The following is an 18,889-nucleotide window of genomic DNA, read 5'->3' on the forward strand; positions in this document are numbered from 1 at the left end:
TCCACCCGAGTAGGCGCAACCCCAAATGCAGTTAATGCCTTGACACCATCGCCCCCCAATTCCTCCCGCGCGGGCGTTTTACAAGGCCTGGTGATCACGACCTTCGACCCCGAGCCAGGAGGCCTCTGGGCCTTCCTTTTGGTGTGGTCTCAACTTTACACTTGGGAATGGCAAAGCCTCGCGGCAAGGGACGGGGTCGGGGTTGCACCTGACCCGAGGAGGCGTTGGGCGGCCTTCCTCTTTCCCCTGCTTCATCCCGCAATGGGTGCCACCGACTTATCGGGTCTCGTTCTCGCTCTCCCACTCCTTTCCCTCTCCTCAGCCAGATGATTCTAGACGGAGACCCAGCACAATAGGGAAGGCGGGCTGAGACCAGCTCGGACATTCCATCACTCAACCTTGTGTGAGCTCGCGCCCTCATCAGACGCTGGGCAGGAATAGGACACCGGTGAGCGCCTCGTGGTGAGACAGAAGCACAAATAGAGATGATAAGATGATGTACTGGGACAGGTCTGAACTGTTGGGGTCAGAGTTCGGTACTTAGTAGTCACCGACTTCACTAATAGAAGTGCGCAGGAGAAGGTTGCTACTCTCCCCTGTGCTTCGGTCTCACAGGCAAAGCCTTCTCCAGACTATCCCCTGGGCTGGGAATCGCGCCCACGGGCGGCCAGACCCACCCCATGTGTCCCCCGGCGCGCTCTCCAGTGGAACTTCCCTAGGAAAGGAGACCGTCCCGGGAGGCTGTGGCGCGCCTGGGACTCCCCGACCCTTGCCACGACATCCCTGCCACCCCGTTTGGCGTGAACCCACCGGGGATCCCGCCCGACGCCGACGGCGCTGGGCCAAATCCGCGGCGCGCCTCTGCCGGGCACCTCCCACCTCCAGCTTCGCCCCTCCCCTCTCCCGGCCGCGCGTCCTCCGCGGCTGGTTCAATCCCCGCGGGGACCCGGAGCGCGGCTGCCGGTCTACGCCCTCTCTCCCGCCGCTCTCGCAGCGCAGCCCGGCCGGGGGCCCTCGCGCGCCGGCAGCTCTAGGGGCGAGCGCGGCGCGCTGACTGGGCGTGCTCAGTCGCGGAGCGCCCGGGCGCCGCTGGAGCCAAGCGCATGCACTCGCCGGGCCGGGCCGTCCAGGGGCGCAGCGCGCAGGGGGCCGCTCTAGCCGACGCCCTGGCCAGTCTGGGCAGGACGCGGGCCAGGATGGCCTCCCTCACCGCATACGGTAACTGGGGCCGTCGCGGGTTCCTGGGGCGGCGGGGCGGAAGGGAGGGGCCCAGGGAGCCGTCGAAACACCCGGGGAAACTTCGGGGTTCGCCTCTGCGGAGGGGTCTGGAAGGGAGGGAGCCGGCGGCCGTGCGCGCCGCTCCTGAGGGGCTGATGTTCCGCGGGGTTTCGGGCCGCGGGTAACCCGGGAACCGGGTGTCTGCGGGAAAAACGCCTCAAAATTTGGGAGGATCTGGGAGCTTCGGGACTCCAGAAACATTCCCCTCGCTTCCGACCACTCAGGGGAAGGGACGCGGGTGTTAAGTCCTCCTCTAGCGGGGTGAGGCTTGGAGTTGGGAGATGTGCGTTCAGCCAGCGCTTATCTGTCCCTGACTGACCTTGGGCAAGTTATTTAAACTTTTCAGCCTCTGCATTTCTCCGTCTGTAAATGAGAGATGAGAACATCTCTCTGACAGATGCTGTGGAGTTAAAATAATATGCACTGTAACATGTTTTTAATGCAAAAAAAGAAATCAGTTTGGAAATAAAAGTTTATGAAAAAGGAAGGCATTCATCGTTCCCCTGCCCATTGTTTTGTTAAATAAATATATATGAATAGACATATACATATATACATGTGTGGTATTGCATGGTTCTGAAGGAAAACAAAATCACTGTGTGAAGGTTTCAGGCTCAGCTAGAAATCCTAGCGCGCTGGGGAAGCCAGCAAGGCTTCTTATCAACGTTCTTGCTTGTGTGGATAAAGCAATTCTCTTTAGCCCTTTATCAGAAATACTGCTGAGACTTGGTTATAGGAAGCAGAAACTCAAGTAGACCTCCCTCCCTTCCTCTTGCTTGCAGTCAGTTGTTGCGATAAGATCTAGATTTGGCATTTTAAAGGGGAAGGCTGTGAGCAGTTGATGGGGAATGTTCTGCAGGGACATCTCAAAGCCTGGGATGGGTGGGACGGAAATTGCTATTCTTTGGTGTGGAATCTTCATTCTCTAGGCCAGTGATGTCCCCTGCTCATTTTACCAAGGTTAACAGGGTCAGTCTCTTTCTCTGGATTTAAATTGTTTAAAATGATCATTCAGGCGGCTCAGAGGGTTTGCAATTGATGCCTGGGAACCAGTAACAAATTGTGAGCAGATTACAAATTTCAGTCTGGTGGCCTATTTTTTCTTTCCTCCAACCCCCTTCCCCCGTGCTCAGAACATTTTTGCTGGGATTTAAGTTGTTCTTACCTGCACGCACATTTAACACTCAACATTGTGGTTCCTGGGTTGCCATCTGGGGATAATTCAATATGCTGATGGCATTTTAGGCGTATTCATTGGCAAAACACCTATTTTTACACCTTTTCCTATCAGAGGGATCTAACTTCTTTTTTTTACATCATTTTAGATTTTGTATGCTGCCCCATGGATACTGTCAGTAATAGGTTTACATAATGATCAGTTCTGTACATTTCTAGAAGCTTTAAAAGCTTAATTGAGCACCCAGGTGGAGAAAATGAAGTCAGAATAAGTGAAATCATTTTGAAAAGAAGTATATTTCAGTAATTAAAGGAAAAAGGTGGCAGATCTTTGTTTTTGGTGATTAAGAATTGCACAGGTTTCTCATTAGACCCTTAAAGAGAACTGAAGCATATTTCAATAAAAATATCAATTAGAATTTCTGCTTGACACATTCTCCTCCTGCATCCATCCCTAAAATGATGCATATACTTGGCCACAAAATCCACATTAATTCTTAGATCTGTAGCAGTGTGAGCTAAACCATGACAGAATAAATCAGTCCATCAGGGTTTTCAACCTAGTGAACAAGTTAAGGAGAAAAACATTGAGCACATTTAATACATTCTTCACCCACTGGATACTATTGAGATCATTATCTGATGAGAGCTTGGCCCAGCCCTGGAACCCTCTGTAAATCTTCTCTTTGACAATTGAATTCCTTGTAAAAAATGTCCCCTGCCAATTCTGTTGGATTTGGGTTTAGGCATCATGATGGGGGATGATCTAAACTTTTTGCCTGGAATTTATAGGGTTCAAATTTTGTATTTAATTGACTGATTTAATAAATGCTTTATTCTTATCTTTAGCACAGGGGCTGCCAAGAGAATGAACAGTTACACTGTAGACCATGTGTTTTAGGTTCACAAGATGAGAGAGAAATTTGGCTTATGTAGGCATTTCATTAGCAGCAGCCTCTAGTAATCCTCATTAGCTTCCCTTCTAATATGCATTTCTGATCCTGTTCTTTCTGCATTTTGATCCTGCTCTTTTTGTATTTTGAGCTTGCTCTTTCCGCATTTTAGTATGAATTTTTACTTTCAGGCCACCATCTAGACTCACATTCTAGAAATGAGAAATGAGATTAGGGTAATCAATAACTGTAATCACCACCAGTAAAAATATGTTCAATGAATGATGTTATTTTTACAGTTCTGGGTTTTTAAGGCCTCAACCCTTCTTTATACTCACCACTGACATTTATTTTCTTGTCCTTTAAATGGTTTAGGTTCTTAACCACTTTAACTCATTAAATAACCATGCGCATGAGACTAAGGATGGGAGACAAGTATTTTTTAGAGAGAAATGACTGGGACTTTAATTGTTCTTGGCCATGCAAAGGAAGGCACAGAGGCTGTGTCCCCACCTGAACCAGGAAGGGCGTTGTGGTTAGACTCACAGGCCTGGCCTGGACCTGTCAGCCCTGACGAGGCTTAATAAGGAGCTGAAAGAGCTGATAGAGCACAGTGATGGCTGTTTCAGATAGGGAAGCCCTCTCTGAGGAGATACTTGAGCAGAGAACTAAATGAAGAAAAGGAATGAGGCTTTCCATTACATGGGGAAAGAGGATTCTTGGCAATGTGAACAGTAAGTGCAAAGGCCCTGAGTCAGGAATGAGCTTGTCATGTTCAAGGCTAGCTAGAAGGTCATTGTGGCTAGAGCAGAGAGAGCAAGCAGAAGACAGGAAGACAGTGCAGTCTGAGCCGGTGTTGTTATGTAACTCCTCTCCCCTCATTTTCCTCCTACCTCTTGATTTTTTGTGTATGTGTGGACGCCTTCTGCTAATGCTGATGTTTGCCTGGGTTCTCTCAACCTTTTAAATAATTTGACTCTCAACCATTTGGATGACATTGGTTAGATACCTCCCAGATGCTAAACAATGACCCCATGTGCAGAGTCAGTCTCGTAGTGGGAGACCTGTAAACTGGAGCAAGAAAGTTTTCAGAGTTGTAAGTAGAAGTGTGGGGTGTGCCTGGACATGAAGATAACAATAATGGCACTTTATGTGAATTAGCTCAGTTAATCTTCACAGCAACTTTTAAGACATTGATCCAAAGTCAGCCCTATATTCATTTGAAGAAGTTGAGGCACAGATAGGTTAAGGAACTTATTTAGGGAGTGTAATGAGAGCTAAGCCTAACTGTGGAATGTGGGAATCAAATGGGGTGAGAAGACATGAGAGCCTAGGACATCATTTCCCCTCCCATGACTTCATCTTTATTCAGGTGACTCCCACATAGAAATCACCAGTTAGAACTTCTTTCTTGCATGTGCTATGCTTGTATAGTTAGCTGCCAGACTATCTGTATGCTCTTCTCTCTTTGTGTTAGCATCACAAACTCAGTGTGTCCAAAACAACCCCCATCTTCCTCTCCTGTCCTTGTTTCCTGTAGAGTATCTCCAACTACTGAGCTCTAACTATGTTCCAGGCTCTAGCCTTAACCCAGGGTTACTAGAATGAATAAGATCTCCTGCTATTTCTGTGACAGATGGCAGAGTCAGCTGGAGGAGACAGACTCCTAAATGGAGAATTATAATGCAGTGTTGTAGGGAAGGGCTGGGTAGGGTAAGGCATGGGCCAAAACAGTTTCCTGGAGGAGGAGATTGGGAGAAGGCCAACTGGGAGAAGGAGGTCATTCCAGGGAGCAACAGCAACATGAACGAAGATGAAGGGGAGAAATGTCAGGGGTGTGAAGGCAGCCGCTAGTAGCATGGTGCTGGTAGGTGGAACATGACATCTGAAACAGAGTGGCTAGAGGTTGAAAGGGGCCAGCATGCGCTACCCAGTCACCCTGGAATCCTGGAAGTCATTGTGGAGTCCTCCCTTACCAGCACATACTAACAGTGACCTTGAGTAAATTTTTGTTTGTTTGTTTGGTTTGTTTGTTTTTTTGAGACAATGTCTCACTCTGTTGCCCAGGCTGGAGTGCAGTGGCATGATCCTGGCTCATTGCAGCCTCTACCTCCCTGGCTCAAGCGATCTTCTTTCATCAGCCTCCATAGTAGCTGGGACCACAGGTGTGGGTCACCATGCCAGGCTAACTTTTAATTTTTTTTTTTTTTTTTTTAAGTAGAGACAGGGTCTTGATATGTTTCCAAGGCTGGTCTTTCCTAGGCGATCCTCCTGCCTTGGCCTCTCAAATCCCTGCTGGAATTACAGGTGTGAGCCACCACGCCTGGCCTGACCTTGAGCAAATTAATTCACCTTCTGTGTCTCAGTTTTCTCATCTGTAAAATGAGGTCACTAAGAAGTTAAAATGCAATAGTACTGTCAAGTGCGCAGGAGCAGTATGTAGTACTCAGTAAGCATTAGGTATTATTATCAACTCCTGCTCCTAGCCAGTATACTCTCAATCACCAAGTCCTGTTGGTCCTTTTTACTTAACATCTTTCAGCTTTGCTTTCTCCTTGCCCTGCCCTCTGCTCTTATGCTAGTCCAGGCCACCATCATTGCCCGCTTTGGCTGCAGCAGTGGCCTCCCAACTGGTTCCTCTGCTTCTAGTCCTGGCTCATTTGAATTACACTTGCAAATCTGATCCTGTTGTTCCTTGTTTAAAATTCTTCAGTGGCTCTTCTCTGTGTAGGGCTAAAAATTGAACTTCCTGCCCTTCTCTCTTGTTGCCTTTGACCCTAGCATCCTACCCTCTGGGCGGGAGGTTGTTTGAGGCCTTTTCAGGTTTCTGGACCTTGATGCATGCTCTGAACAACTCCCTCCTTCTTTACAAGGCCCCCTCTCTTTTCCCCTTGACATTCTCTATCTGACTTGGTGCTTCCTCTGGGACTTCTTAGGGTAAGCCCTTTCCATAGCAGGTTCTAATTTTGTATTGCGGTGAGTAATCCCCTCTGTGGGTTGTAAAACTCAGATGACAAGGACCAGCTATTTTATCTTTGTGTTCCTTGTGCCTTGCACAGTGCCTGGCACATAGTAGGTGACCAGTGCTTGGGTGTGTGACTGAGGGAGTGAATGGAGTATAGTAGGGGGCAGTACACCATGTGGAAGTTTTAAAAACTCCTTTTTCCTATTGCAAATAATAAGCATAATAACTTTTACCCTTCAGAAAATACAAACAAGCAAAAGAATAAAAGCATCCAGACTACATGGTGAGATCAGGTACATGCTAGCTGGCTGGGACTTATGCTTTACCTACTAGATAAATCCAAGGAGCTGTTTAATGACTTCTCTTGTTTTTTCCCTACACCACCTGACATGCTTGTTATTATGCAACCAAGACACTCATGGTCAACATTGATTAGGATCCTTTTGATTAAGAAGCTGCAGCAAAGCATGTACAGATTATTTTTTGACCTTCAGCACTTCATATTTTGTAAATTTCTTTGTGGGGTAAAATTAAATTAAAATTTTTTTTTGATTCTGAGAAGCAGCATTTTAATTCTTTCCTTTAAAATGTTATGTTTTTTTGTAACAGTGTCATAGTCTGCTCTGGGCTGCTATATAACAAAATGCCAAAGTCTGGGTGGCTTAAACAACAGATATTTGTTTCTCATAGTTCTGGAGGCTGGAAGTCCCTGATGGAGGTGGTGGCAGATTTAATGTATGGTGAGGGCCTGTTTCCTGGCTTGTAGATAGTCACCTTCTTGCTGGATGCTCACGTGGCCTTTCCTTGGTGTATGCTCAGGGACAGAGTGGGATCTCTGTCTCTTATAAGGGAACTAATCCCATCACCAGGGGCCCATCCTCATGAACAAGAAGATAGAGGAGATAGAGATTACCCAGCTAGGAGGAAAGAATAGGTCTCGAATATTAACTTTTTTCGTAAACCTATAAAATACACGGGAAGTGTGGACTAAATCAACACATTGATATTTCTGAGGAACACACTCATGTATACATGTACATACACAAGTAAACTACGTTTTTTTCTTACTAGTCAGTTCTCTAGAACCTTTTATAAACAATTTAGAGTGCTTTCAAACATCTAAAATCTAAACCCAATTATGTCCCAAATGCCCCATCCCCAAATACTATCACACTGGGGGTTAGTGAGGGCCTTAACATATGAATTTTGGGAGGACACATTCAGCTCACAATAAGTAACAATGTGGATTTTTCTACTAGAATGTAGCCCTAGACACACAGTCCACAGCTCCCAAGGAAGTTTCTAGAACAAACAATTTAAAATAGGCTTTGTGAGTGCTTACTGTGTGTCAGGCACTGTTGTAGGTTCAGGAAGCAAAACAAAAACAAACAAAAAACAAACAAAAAAACAAAAAAAACCTTGCCTGTTTCATGGATCTTATGATGTAATAATAAGGCATGAATCTTTACCTCCTGAAGATAATGAAAACAGAATATAAGATTTTCAACAGTGAATCAAGTAGGTGTAAGTAGGAAAGGAAAGGCTTTTCTCTAATTAGGGTTCATGAAAGGGTTTTTGTCACAGTGCCTGCTGCTAGAAGTGGACTCAAAGGGAAGCCGGGATAATGAGCACCAGACACAGTATTTAAAATGCAGGAAAGGTGATTCAAGTATTTGAAAGCTTACGGGAGGCTTTGGCAAACATTTCTTATGCCTTCTATGCATTAGGCCGAGAGCAGGGTTTGAGGATGCAAGATGAGTAAAAGATGGCTTTGCCCTCTGGGAGTCTGGGTCTCACTCAGGTCTGATGCAGGTTGCAGAGGAGAATACTACTAGAGCTATTACTACTTCAACTAGTATCTCTCCTGCCTGTCTTCTAGTGAAGTGGCACATAATAAATGTAAAAACGTTATGAAAACAGCAATACTGTCTTTGTTTTATAATAGTAACAAAGAGATCTGTTTGCATAGGAAAAGCTCTTTCCAGTGGAAACACACTTTATGTCCTCTGAATGATTTTTCAGCACCTTAGGGAGAGACCTCCCAAGCCACCACTTTCCACCTGGGACCAGCCTGTGTCTACTATATGTTTTTTGAATGGATGAATTTCAGTCACAACAAAAAGAAAGTCCAGGCCCAGGGAGGTTAGGTGAGGAGATAGAGATTACCCAGCTAGGAGGAAAGAATAGGTCTTGAATATTAACTTACACAGCAAACATGGACTAAATCAACACATTGATATTTCTGAGGAATACCCACATGTATACATGTACATACACAAGTGAACTACATTTTTTTCTTACTAGTCGGTTCTTTAGAACCTTTTATAAACAATTTAGATTGCTTTTTAAAAAATCAGATGCAGTAAGTAGTTACAACTCACTCTATACAATAAACATATATTTTGTAAATTAAATGGTATTTCTAGTGCGCCAGTGTAGGTAGTTATTAAAGGAATCAGATGGTGAATATTTTTGCAGAGTCAGTAGTTACGCATGATTCTTCTGTTTGGTAAGTTCTTGGCTTTCATCTGTCCCTGTATATAAGCAGGCTTGTAATATGTTTTGAAAGGTTTAATGAAAACCTTTTCTTTGTAAAATTTCTCCTTACTTTCTTGTGAGTGAGATGTTTGTTTGCTCAGCCTTTGTGGATTGTGGATTCCAGGAGAAGGCTTTACCTCAGCTTCTAGTCCCTGTGTCTTTGTCAGGGAAATTGGTATCTTTTTTTTTTTTTTTTTTGAGACGGAGTCTCACTCTGTCACCCAGGCTGGAGTGCAGTGGCGCGATCTCTGCTCACTGCAAGCTCCGCCTTCAGGGTTCACGCCATTCTCCTGCCTCAGCCTCCCGAGTAGCTGGGACTACAGGCGCCCACCACCATGCCCGGCTAATTTTTTGTATTTTTGGTAGAGACGGGGTTTCACCGTGTTAGCCAGGATGGTCTCAATCTCCTGACCTTGTGATCCACCCGCCTCGGCCCCCAAAGTGCTGGGATTATAGGCATGAGCCACAGTGCCCGGCCAGAAATTGCTATCTTAACTGTCAACCTGGCCTATGCCTAAAATAAGGACTTTGGAGCTTCATAGTTTATAAACAATAATCAAGCGATTATAAGAATTAGTGAAATTTCCCCAAATCAGAGTGAAATGGATGACATGAAGATGAATAACTTAAAACAATTGCTTCAGTAAATGCTACTTACTTCTTGGGCTAGACTCATGTCAGGATATCAGTTCTGGTTCTCCCACTTTCTAGTTGTGTGATGAAGAGCAAATGACTTAACCCTCCAGGTACCATTACCTCAATAGAAAAGAAAGGGAAGGAGCCCATCATTCTTGTATTTCTAGCAATCTGAGCGGTCACCCCTCAGAACCCAGCCTGGGTTTGGCTGCCAGTCTAACTTGCCATTTACCTCGTGATGTGAAAGCCACTCAGCATTTCCTATTATGATTGTCAGGTAATTCTCTCAAGTAATGTCCTCTCACCTGAAATTACTTGGAGATGGACTTCTCCTCATGGTAGTTACGTGATGTGTTCATTTTGTGATAATTTTCGCTGAGTTGTGCACTTGGGATTTGGGCATTTTATTGTATCTGTGTTAAACTTCAGTGAAAAAATATGTCCTTTCTTTTTATTTTTAAGACCCTTCTGCCTTGGGGCAGGTCTTTCTTAAAAAGAAGCTCTTTGAATCACACGATGCATGCCATTTCTCTTCTCAGCCTCAGTCTATGAATATTGTGAACTAATCTATTTCTTGTGTTTCTCCCTTCCTGATTACACTCGTAATTCTCCCATTCCCAGCGCAGGGCAGATCATACAGGTCAAAAAAGTCTTTGGTTGATTCCTAAGGCCTTGAGAGTTTTGCTTATGGGCCTTAAAGTTAAGCTGTAGATCAGTGCTGCTCAGTTTAATGAGACTGCAAATCATTTGGATATCTTGTGAAAATGAAAATACTGATTTAGTAGCTTCGGGGGAGCCTGGAATTCTGCATTTCTAATGGACTCTCAGGTGGTGCAGCTGCTGCTGTTCAAGAGACTGCACTCGGAGGAGCAGGGTGGTAGAGAACAGTAGTTGGTGCTTATATAGTGAATGCTACCATGACTTATGCATGTGAACTGTATAAAGTGGCCCTGGTTAAAGGAACTAGACTTGGAATTCTATTCTTTTAATTTAGACATTTTTGGTTGTGTTTTGCTTGATAGAAATATGCTTATATTCTCTGTTTTGTTTGGCCAGTAGTGCAACATTAAAAAAACTTTGAAAAAAATTGGTAATTTATACACACACACAGAAAAGTGCAGATAATAATATTTGATAGTTGCCCCGGTAACCCCCCCCCCTCCCCCGCCATTCCCTAAAAAGGACTTCTACTCTGATTTTTATCATCACAGATTAGGGTTGAAAAACATGGCCTGTAATGATATTGATTTATTTTTTAATTGTTGAGATTTGCTTTATGGTCTAAAGTATGGTCAAGTTTTATAATACTTCACCATGGGCTTAAGAAGAATATATATTCCCTGACTGTCAGATGAAGCATTCAATAACTGTCCATTAAATTGAGATTAATTGTACTGTTCAAATTTTCAGTGTTTTTACTAAAATTTTTCTTGCCCAAGCAATCAGTTATTAAGTATGTTAAAATCATTCTTCTCATGGTAGGTTTGTCTGTTACTCCCTGTAGTTCTGTTAATTTTTGCTTCATAGGTTTCAGATTATTTTATTCTGGCCATATAGATTTAACGTTTGTTTATACCTTCTTGGATAATTGAACTCTGAACCTTTCATCATTATTACTCACCACCTTTATCCTTAATAATGCTTTTTGTCTTAAAGCCTTTTTCCTAAAAGTAATATAGGTACCCTGGCTTTATTTTGGTTAGTATCTGCTTGCTGCCTCTTTATAAATATTTTGCTTTCAACATTTGTGTCCTTAGGTTTTAGATGTTTCTCTTACAAACAGCATTTAGTTTTTTTTTGTTGTTGTTTTTAGAAATCCATCTCATAGTCTCTTAAATAGCAAATTTAGACCATTAACATGTATTGTTATTACTACTATATTTGAAATTATTTTTAACCATTTTACTTTGTTCTTTCTCTGTATTTTTCCTATGATTTCCCCCCTCATTTATTTCCTTTATCAAAGTTGAACTTTTTTGTTATATTCCTTCTCCCACTGTTCCTCACCACCCTACCCCATCCCTACCCCTTTGAACACAACTAACTGGTTTGGAAATGTAGTCTATTTCTGCTGTTTTAATAATTGCCCTTGTACTTTTACTTCAATCTTAACAAATTCTACACCTGTTCATTATATTTTGTTTAACTAACTCTAAATTTAATATGTTAACCTCTCCTCCAAACAATACTTTGAGCACCCAGCTCCTGGCTTGTATTCTATTATTATTTAGTATTTTACTTTTATTCTTTTTTTAAACCCTCCTATATTAGACATGAAAATTATTATTTTATATTGACAGTAGAGTTGCCCACATATTTACAAGAATTCCACATTCAGTGGAAAGACATAAATAGGCACTGTGCTTTCTTTTTCGTGGCGGTTAGGATGAAAGGTAAGATAGTTTAATTGTTGAGATGGGCTTTATTTTCTTTTGTTATAAGATTGTATTGTTTATGAGCACGCCCCCAAATAATTTGAGATAAATAAAATGTGTGTTTTGTCCACACTTTTTTGCTAAGCAGTCCTCTGAAAACAGTAGATCTTGTTCTGTATGGAGCCTCAATGCTTAGCACATCAGATACCTGACTGTCAAAGATGTAACACCAGATACAGGAGGAACCTGCCTAACCCAACTTGTGATATTAATCTGTCCTCCTCCTGTCTTTGCCTCTGCTCTCAATTGCTTTTCTAGTGTAAGACAAACCTGGATTCTGATTCCAGCTTTGTGACTTCCTGTGAGTGTGACTCTGGGCAAGTTCTTTAATTTTTTGAGCCCCTAATTCCTCATCTGCATAATAGAGTTATACCTTAAAAGAGTTGTTTTGAAGCTTAAATAATGGGTATAAGTGAAATAATAAATGTTCAGCATAGTGCCTGACAAAGAGTGAGTGCTCAGTAACTGATGGTGTCTAATTCCACCACCTTTTCTTTTTCCTAGGTACTTTTACAGAATTTGTATTCTAGGTTTGCCCTGCCATAATTTCCGCACTTCTCTATTTCTTTAAAAAAGTTATAGTGAACTATAATATACATGTAGACAAGTGAGGAAGAAAAATGTGTAATGTAATATATAATTATAAAATGAATGCCATGTAGCCGCCACCTCGGTTAAGAAACAGAACACTTCCAGCATCCCCGAACCCACCCCTGCCCCATACTCTTTCATAACGCAAACTCACTTCTTCCCCGTCAGTGGAACCACCACGCTGACTTTTGTGCTAATTATTTTGTTGCTTTTCTTTATAGTTTTACCATCCATTATGCATTAATAAACAATATAATTTAGTTGTGTTTGTTGAAATTTTTATAAGTGGATTCACAGATATTATTTTCAGTTTGCTCCTTTCATTCCATATTTTGCTTGTGAGACTCATTCATAATATTTTGTGTAGCTTCACTTTAATTTTCTTTGCTATCTGGGATTCCATCTTATGGATATCCTGTTTCTTATAAGTATGAAATAAAAATATAGCTGGAGGTTGCAGTGAGCTGAGATCACACAATTGCACTCCAGCCTGGGCAATAAAAGCAAGGGCAAAACTCTGTCTCAAAAAAAAAAAAAAAAAGGTAACACTAATTAAACATGTTCTATGTGGTAGGTCCTGTTATATAAAGACTTTCTCATGTATTAAATAATTGAATGCTCATATAATGTTATAATATAGGGGCCTTTATTATTCCCATTTTACATATGAGGAAACAAAGCCACATAGAGAGGAAATAATGTGTCCAGGGGTTGGAATAGACTGTTTAATCTGGATACTGACTCTAGAAACCACAATGTTCATTAATCTCATTCATAGTCTCAAGTTTTCCCACTAGTTACATGATTTTGTCATTTAACTCTAGGTGGTTCTTAAAGGATTAAATGGATATTCAGGCTCTTCTGTAAAATCTAGCCTTTTTGTTTTAATTCCAGTAGGTAAGAACACCTTCCTTCAGGTCATCACTTTGCACTTGCAATTGCCACGGCTCTTTGTACTTTTGCTCTTGGAGTCTTTTCAAAATACTGCCACCAAAATTGTTGCCCTCGTTTTACCATTCAGGCTTGATTCAAATTGCCATAGTTTTGCTGTTCGTAGCCTTTTCCTAGGCATTCATTTCCTATTTCAAGCATTCTGCTTCTTTGTTGATTACTAATTTCTCATTATACTTTTTCTTCTTCATTCCTTTTCTCCTCCCCATTCATAGTCATTTCTGTGCTTATAAATCTCTCTCTCTCTCTCTCTGATTGTTTACATTTTTTGGTGCCATTGACCTGTCCTGTGAAAGTCTTCTTCCTTCCAAAATCTTATAAGGATAGATCCCTAGAGAAGGGTTTAAAAAGAATGAGGAATGACAACTTTAGAGTACTTAGTTTGATATGTTTTAAATCTGAATTTTATTGATTCAGCAAATTCCACAAATATATACAGAATTATTTGCTAACTATGGATTTCATGTAGCTGATTTATTTTTTTAAACCGTACCTCCTCCCCTGCCCCCCAAAAGTGAGATAAGCACTATTGTTACCATTTGCAGGTGGAGGAATCAGTACTTAAGGAAATTAAACAGCTTGGCCGTGTTCAAAGAGGTTATGTGTAGCAAAGCTGGGCTTCCAACTTAGCACTCTCATCCCAGTGCTTTCTCTTTGATCACAGCAACCTCTCTCAAATTAATAGGAAGGAGAATTAATTATTTTTTTGTTCCTTCTTTAATTTTGTTCCTTCCTTTTTTAAAACCAACGAACATTCATTGAGCATTTACCTTATGCCAGCCACAGCACTAAACTCTGGAAATTGCAAATTGGATAACATGTGGGTCTTCCCTGGACAAGCTCATGGTTGAGGAGGTGTGTAAACCAGTGTAATCTTGCATGCCCAATGCTATTATTGGAGGTGTGGCTAGCTGTTCAGGAAGCATTCTAGAGATTGGAGATAGTTTGGAGATGTTTCTTAGGGAAAGAGTTGGCCACATACACTTGCTAGAATTAGTTTTCCCATATTAAAAATAGTTTTAAAAATATTTCCTAGCATTTACCTTTCTGTTTGTGAATGCGCACTGGCCTCTGAGAGCCACCACTGTTTCTCTGTCCTCTGGCTTGCCACCTGCTTTTGTCAATACTTCCCAACTGCTTTCAAACCAAGGGCACCTATAGAAAACCCCTTAAAGATGACTCCTATTTCCTGGCTTCTCTGTCCAGGTACCTGCTGTTCTTTCCTCCTAAGAACATTCACCTACAAAGCCATCTTCTCTGTCAATCCACATTGTGTTCCCATTAAAGTCTGAATTGATATGTTTCTAGGCATCTTTTCTCTTTGCATGCATTTGACTAAATCCTAATAATTATTTCTTCCCCTCAGACCTATACTTTCCACCATTATGGATCAGAATTTTCTTATTGTCACATAATGTTCAAATGTTGCCTTTAGACCAGTGTTGCGACTATTTAATATAACTCTTCTAACCTGTAGTGGCTTATATTAGACAACATATATTTATTATAATATTTTAAAATCACTTATACCCTATGTTAAGAGTTAATTTTTTTACAGCAGTTTTAGGTTCATGACAAAATTAAAAGGAAGTTACAGAAGAGTTCCCAAACCCTCCTGTCCCCACATATACTCCCCTGTTATCAATATCTCCCACTGGAGTGGTGCATTTTTTACAATTGATGAACCTACATCAACACATCATAATCACCCAAAATCCATAGTTTATATTAGGGCTCACTCTTGGTTGTTGTATATCCTATGGGTTTGGGTAATTTAATAATGACTTGTATCCACCATTGTGGTATCATACAGACTAATTTCATTGCCCTAATAATCCTATGTGGTGTTCCTGTTTATTCCTTCCCTCCACTCTGACCCCTGGCAACCACTAATCTTTTTATTGTCTCCATAGTTTTGCCTTTTCCAGAATGTCACATAGTTGGAATCATAAAGAATTTGGCCTTTTCAGATTGGTTTCTTTAACTTAGTATTATGCATTTAAGGTTCCTCCATGTCTTTTCATGACTTGATAGCTCATTTCATTTTAGTGTTGAATAATATTCCATTGTCTGGATATACCACAGTTTTATTTTCCATTCCTCTATGGAAGGTCATCTTGGTTGCTTCCAAGTTATGGAAACTATGAATAAAGCTGCTAGGATATGCCACAGTTTTATTTTCCATTCCTCTACGGAAGGACATCTTGGTTACTTCCAAGTTATAGCAATTATGAATAAAGCTGCTATAAACATCTGTATGTAGGTTTTTGGATGGGCGTAAGTTTTCAGCTTCTTTGGGTAAATACCAAATACCAAGGGGTGTGATTGCTGGATGATATGGTAAGAGTATGTTTAGTTTTGTAATAAATTGCCAAACTGTCTTCTAGAATGGCTGTACCATTTTATATTCTCACCAGCAATAGAGGTCCTGTTGCCAGCATTTGGTCTTGTCAGTGTTCCAGATTTTGGCCATTCTAATAAATGTGTAGTGGTATTTTATGTTTGTTTTAATTTGCATTTCTCTGGTGTCTGATGTGGAGCATCTTTTCATGTGTGTATCTGCCATCTGTATCATCTTTGGTGATGTGTCTGTAAAAGTGATTGGCCCATTTTTTTAAGTCAGCTTATTTGTTTTCTTATTGTTGTTTTAAGAGTTCTTTGTGTACTTTATATAACAACCCTTTATCAGATATGTGTTTTACAAATATTTTCTCCCAGTCTGTGCCCTGTCTTCTCATTCTGTTTGTATTATCTTTCATAGAGTAGCAGTTTTTAATCCAGTGTATGCATTATTTTTTTCATGGATCTTGTCTTTGGCGTTATATCTAAAACATCACTGCCATCTAGATGTTTTTCCTATGTTATCTTCTAGGAGTTTTTAAATTTCGTGTTCCTGCAATGTTTCATAAACAATTTCAAATACTCCTGATATAGATTTGAGCTCTCTTCTGCCACATGCTGTCAGTGTGACCTTGGGCATGGCACTCAGCCACCTGGATTCTCAGCCTTTCCATCAGAGATGTAAGGGTGGCACCTACCTCGTGCATGAAATGTTGTGGGTGAAAATGCTGATATGCAGTGCACCTGTGAGGCTTTGATTTCTTTTGCCCCCCTCTGCCTAGAACATTTTCTGTTCATGGTAATAAGGAAATTGATGCCTGTGCTGCACTTTTAGCTTTTGAGGGCATTGCATCTACCCCTCTCTGTCTCCACTGCCACTCCTCCCATGGTTTGACCACCACTATTTCTCGTCAGAATACTGCAGCAGCCTCGCAAATAAGTCCTTCTACTCTCATCTCAGTGTCCTCCAATCTATCCTGGAAACTGCCACAAAGTGATCTTCCTAAAACAAAAATAGGATCCTGCTTTCTAGGCAGAAGCCAAACTTGTTAACTTGGTTTACAAGACCCTTTGCAACCTGGCTGCTGCTCATCTCTCCTTCCCTTACTGCATTCAGCTGCTAACCCACGAAGCTGCCTGTGGCCTCTCAGCCTCCAGAGGATGGAGGATGGGGATGATAGCTCCCCTGCCTGCATCGTTTCCCTCAATTCATCCACTTTTTGCCCAGTCAGATAGTACTCACCTTTTAGGTTTTCATTAGGATGTTAAATTTCCTCCAATAAACCTTACCTGATACTCTTTAGTCTATAGTCTGGGTCAGGCACCCTCTCTCCTGTCTAACTCCCTGCCCCCAACTGCCCAAGCACTCTTCACTCTCCCATTGTAATAATGATGACATGAAACTGCAATTGCCTGTGTGTAGCTGTCTGGGTTGTTTATTGATATGTTCTAAGTGCCCATCCCAGGGTCTGGCACCTGGCTCTCCCTAAACGTTGATGGGTGAACCAATGAATGAGTATGAGACTACCTGTGTCATAGACAAGGAGAGCTGGTTTATTTACCACCAGTCATATATTTCCATTGTGGTCATGGTGTCTATTAAGTTATAATTAACCTTCTTGTCTTTTATTTTCTTAACAGACAAAGATGTGAGCAGCGGAAGTTATAACCTTTCCTCTGCAACAACGGGCAGCTACTACAGTTGTGTCAGCCAGATCACCATAGGTGAGCACTAGTGTCATTTTGATTTTTTTTAAAAAATATTATTGCCTGGAAAAGCTGGAGGTCAAGGGGGCGGCTGGGGAGGAGAGGGAAGAAAATGTAAATGCATAGGCATTTATTTTCAGAATCAGAGCAATTGCTTGTGGACTCACCTTTCTGGATCGCCCTCTTGTGGATTTTTACTGCTTTTGCATGGAATTAGATGGAGGAAATGTCCAGGGAGATAAGAAGTCATCTCTTGTTCCCAGATCTTCATCATTTGCTTTAACCCTTTCGTTTTTGTAGCACCTGTACTATTATGCACTTGATAGTACAATCGAATTACTTTTTAAAGATTTATATTAATCTATTTTTAAAAGAAATAAGTGCAAATTGAAAATGCATGGTAAAAGTCTACTCTTTGCTGTTTGGAGAACATGCTAAGCAAGTGTTAGAGTGATGCTGAAAATCAAAGTGAGACTTTCTCCTTGTTATGCTCACTCAACCTTAAACACTGGTTACTTTGGTCGAAAGTAGAAGAGTGAGCCGTGCCATTTTTCTTTTGGTTGAATCCTTCTTCTCCTTTCCATTTCCTTTCAAAACTTTCTTGATTCTAGAATGTTGGGCAGTGACTTAGAGATCAGAAAAGAAAAGTGAAGGTAATAGCTACAGCTTATGCTTATTTTGCACTTATTGCCTGCCAGCTGCTCTTGACTCCCTGCATACATTATTTTACTTAATCAGAACTCTATGAGCAAGTTACTGTTATTTCTCCATTTTACAGATGAGGAAACTTGCGCTTTGCCACCCAGCTAGAAATTAATTACCCAAGATTTCATTCTAGGTCTGTTTGACACTAAATCCTATACTCTTAAACACTATGCCATGGCTTCTCGAACTCCAGCAATGTGGATGCCTATGCAAAGCATTAATGATGAACCTCTAAAATGGATTTAAATTATTTTTATTATGAGGTTACTTAAGTATGTTCAAACATAGAACTATATATAGACACCTTGCATTCCAAATAGCCATTAAAATTGATTTTGCAGATGAGATTTAAAATTCAGTAACCCAAATAAAAATACAAATTTACCACACTAATTGAATATGATGTATGTTGTTATTTTGCTGAAATGCAGTCACTGCTTGTAATGCAGTGGGGTACTGGCTGCAGTGATGTTGGTTCTTTGAGTGCAGTACAGTTTTACTGCTAGGTACATCATGATGACTCTGCATTGCTGCCACCTTTCTGAGTTCAACCCCCTGTGAAATCAATGTTAATGCTCACTGATGTGCGGTTATTGAATCTTCATTTGCCATGAATGTACCTCGGCATATCCATCTCTCCCCTTTTCTCATTCATTGTACCAATTGGTGCCAAA

The 18,889-nt window shown here is 41.4% G+C and overlaps 1 protein-coding gene across 4 annotated transcripts in view; it reads left to right on the forward strand.

The window, feature by feature from the left end:
• The first annotated feature begins 948 nt into the window (after window positions 1–948).
• Window positions 949–18,889, forward strand: part of ANO4 (anoctamin 4) — a 417,441-nt gene continuing 399,500 nt past the window's right edge. For all 4 annotated transcript variants that reach the window (XM_055358773.1, XM_055358771.1, XM_055358774.1 and 1 more), the window contains exons 1-2: window positions 949–1,218; window positions 17,445–17,528. In XM_055358773.1, coding sequence (XP_055214748.1) covers window positions 1,104–1,218; window positions 17,445–17,528 — 199 coding nt within the window. In that variant the 5' untranslated portion in view covers window positions 949–1,103. The remainder of the gene's footprint in view (window positions 1,219–17,444; window positions 17,529–18,889) is intronic.

The sequence above is a fragment of the Gorilla gorilla genome, chromosome 10 (assembly GCF_029281585.2).
Source record: "Gorilla gorilla gorilla isolate KB3781 chromosome 10, NHGRI_mGorGor1-v2.1_pri, whole genome shotgun sequence".
Lineage (NCBI taxonomy): Eukaryota > Metazoa > Chordata > Mammalia > Primates > Hominidae > Gorilla > Gorilla gorilla.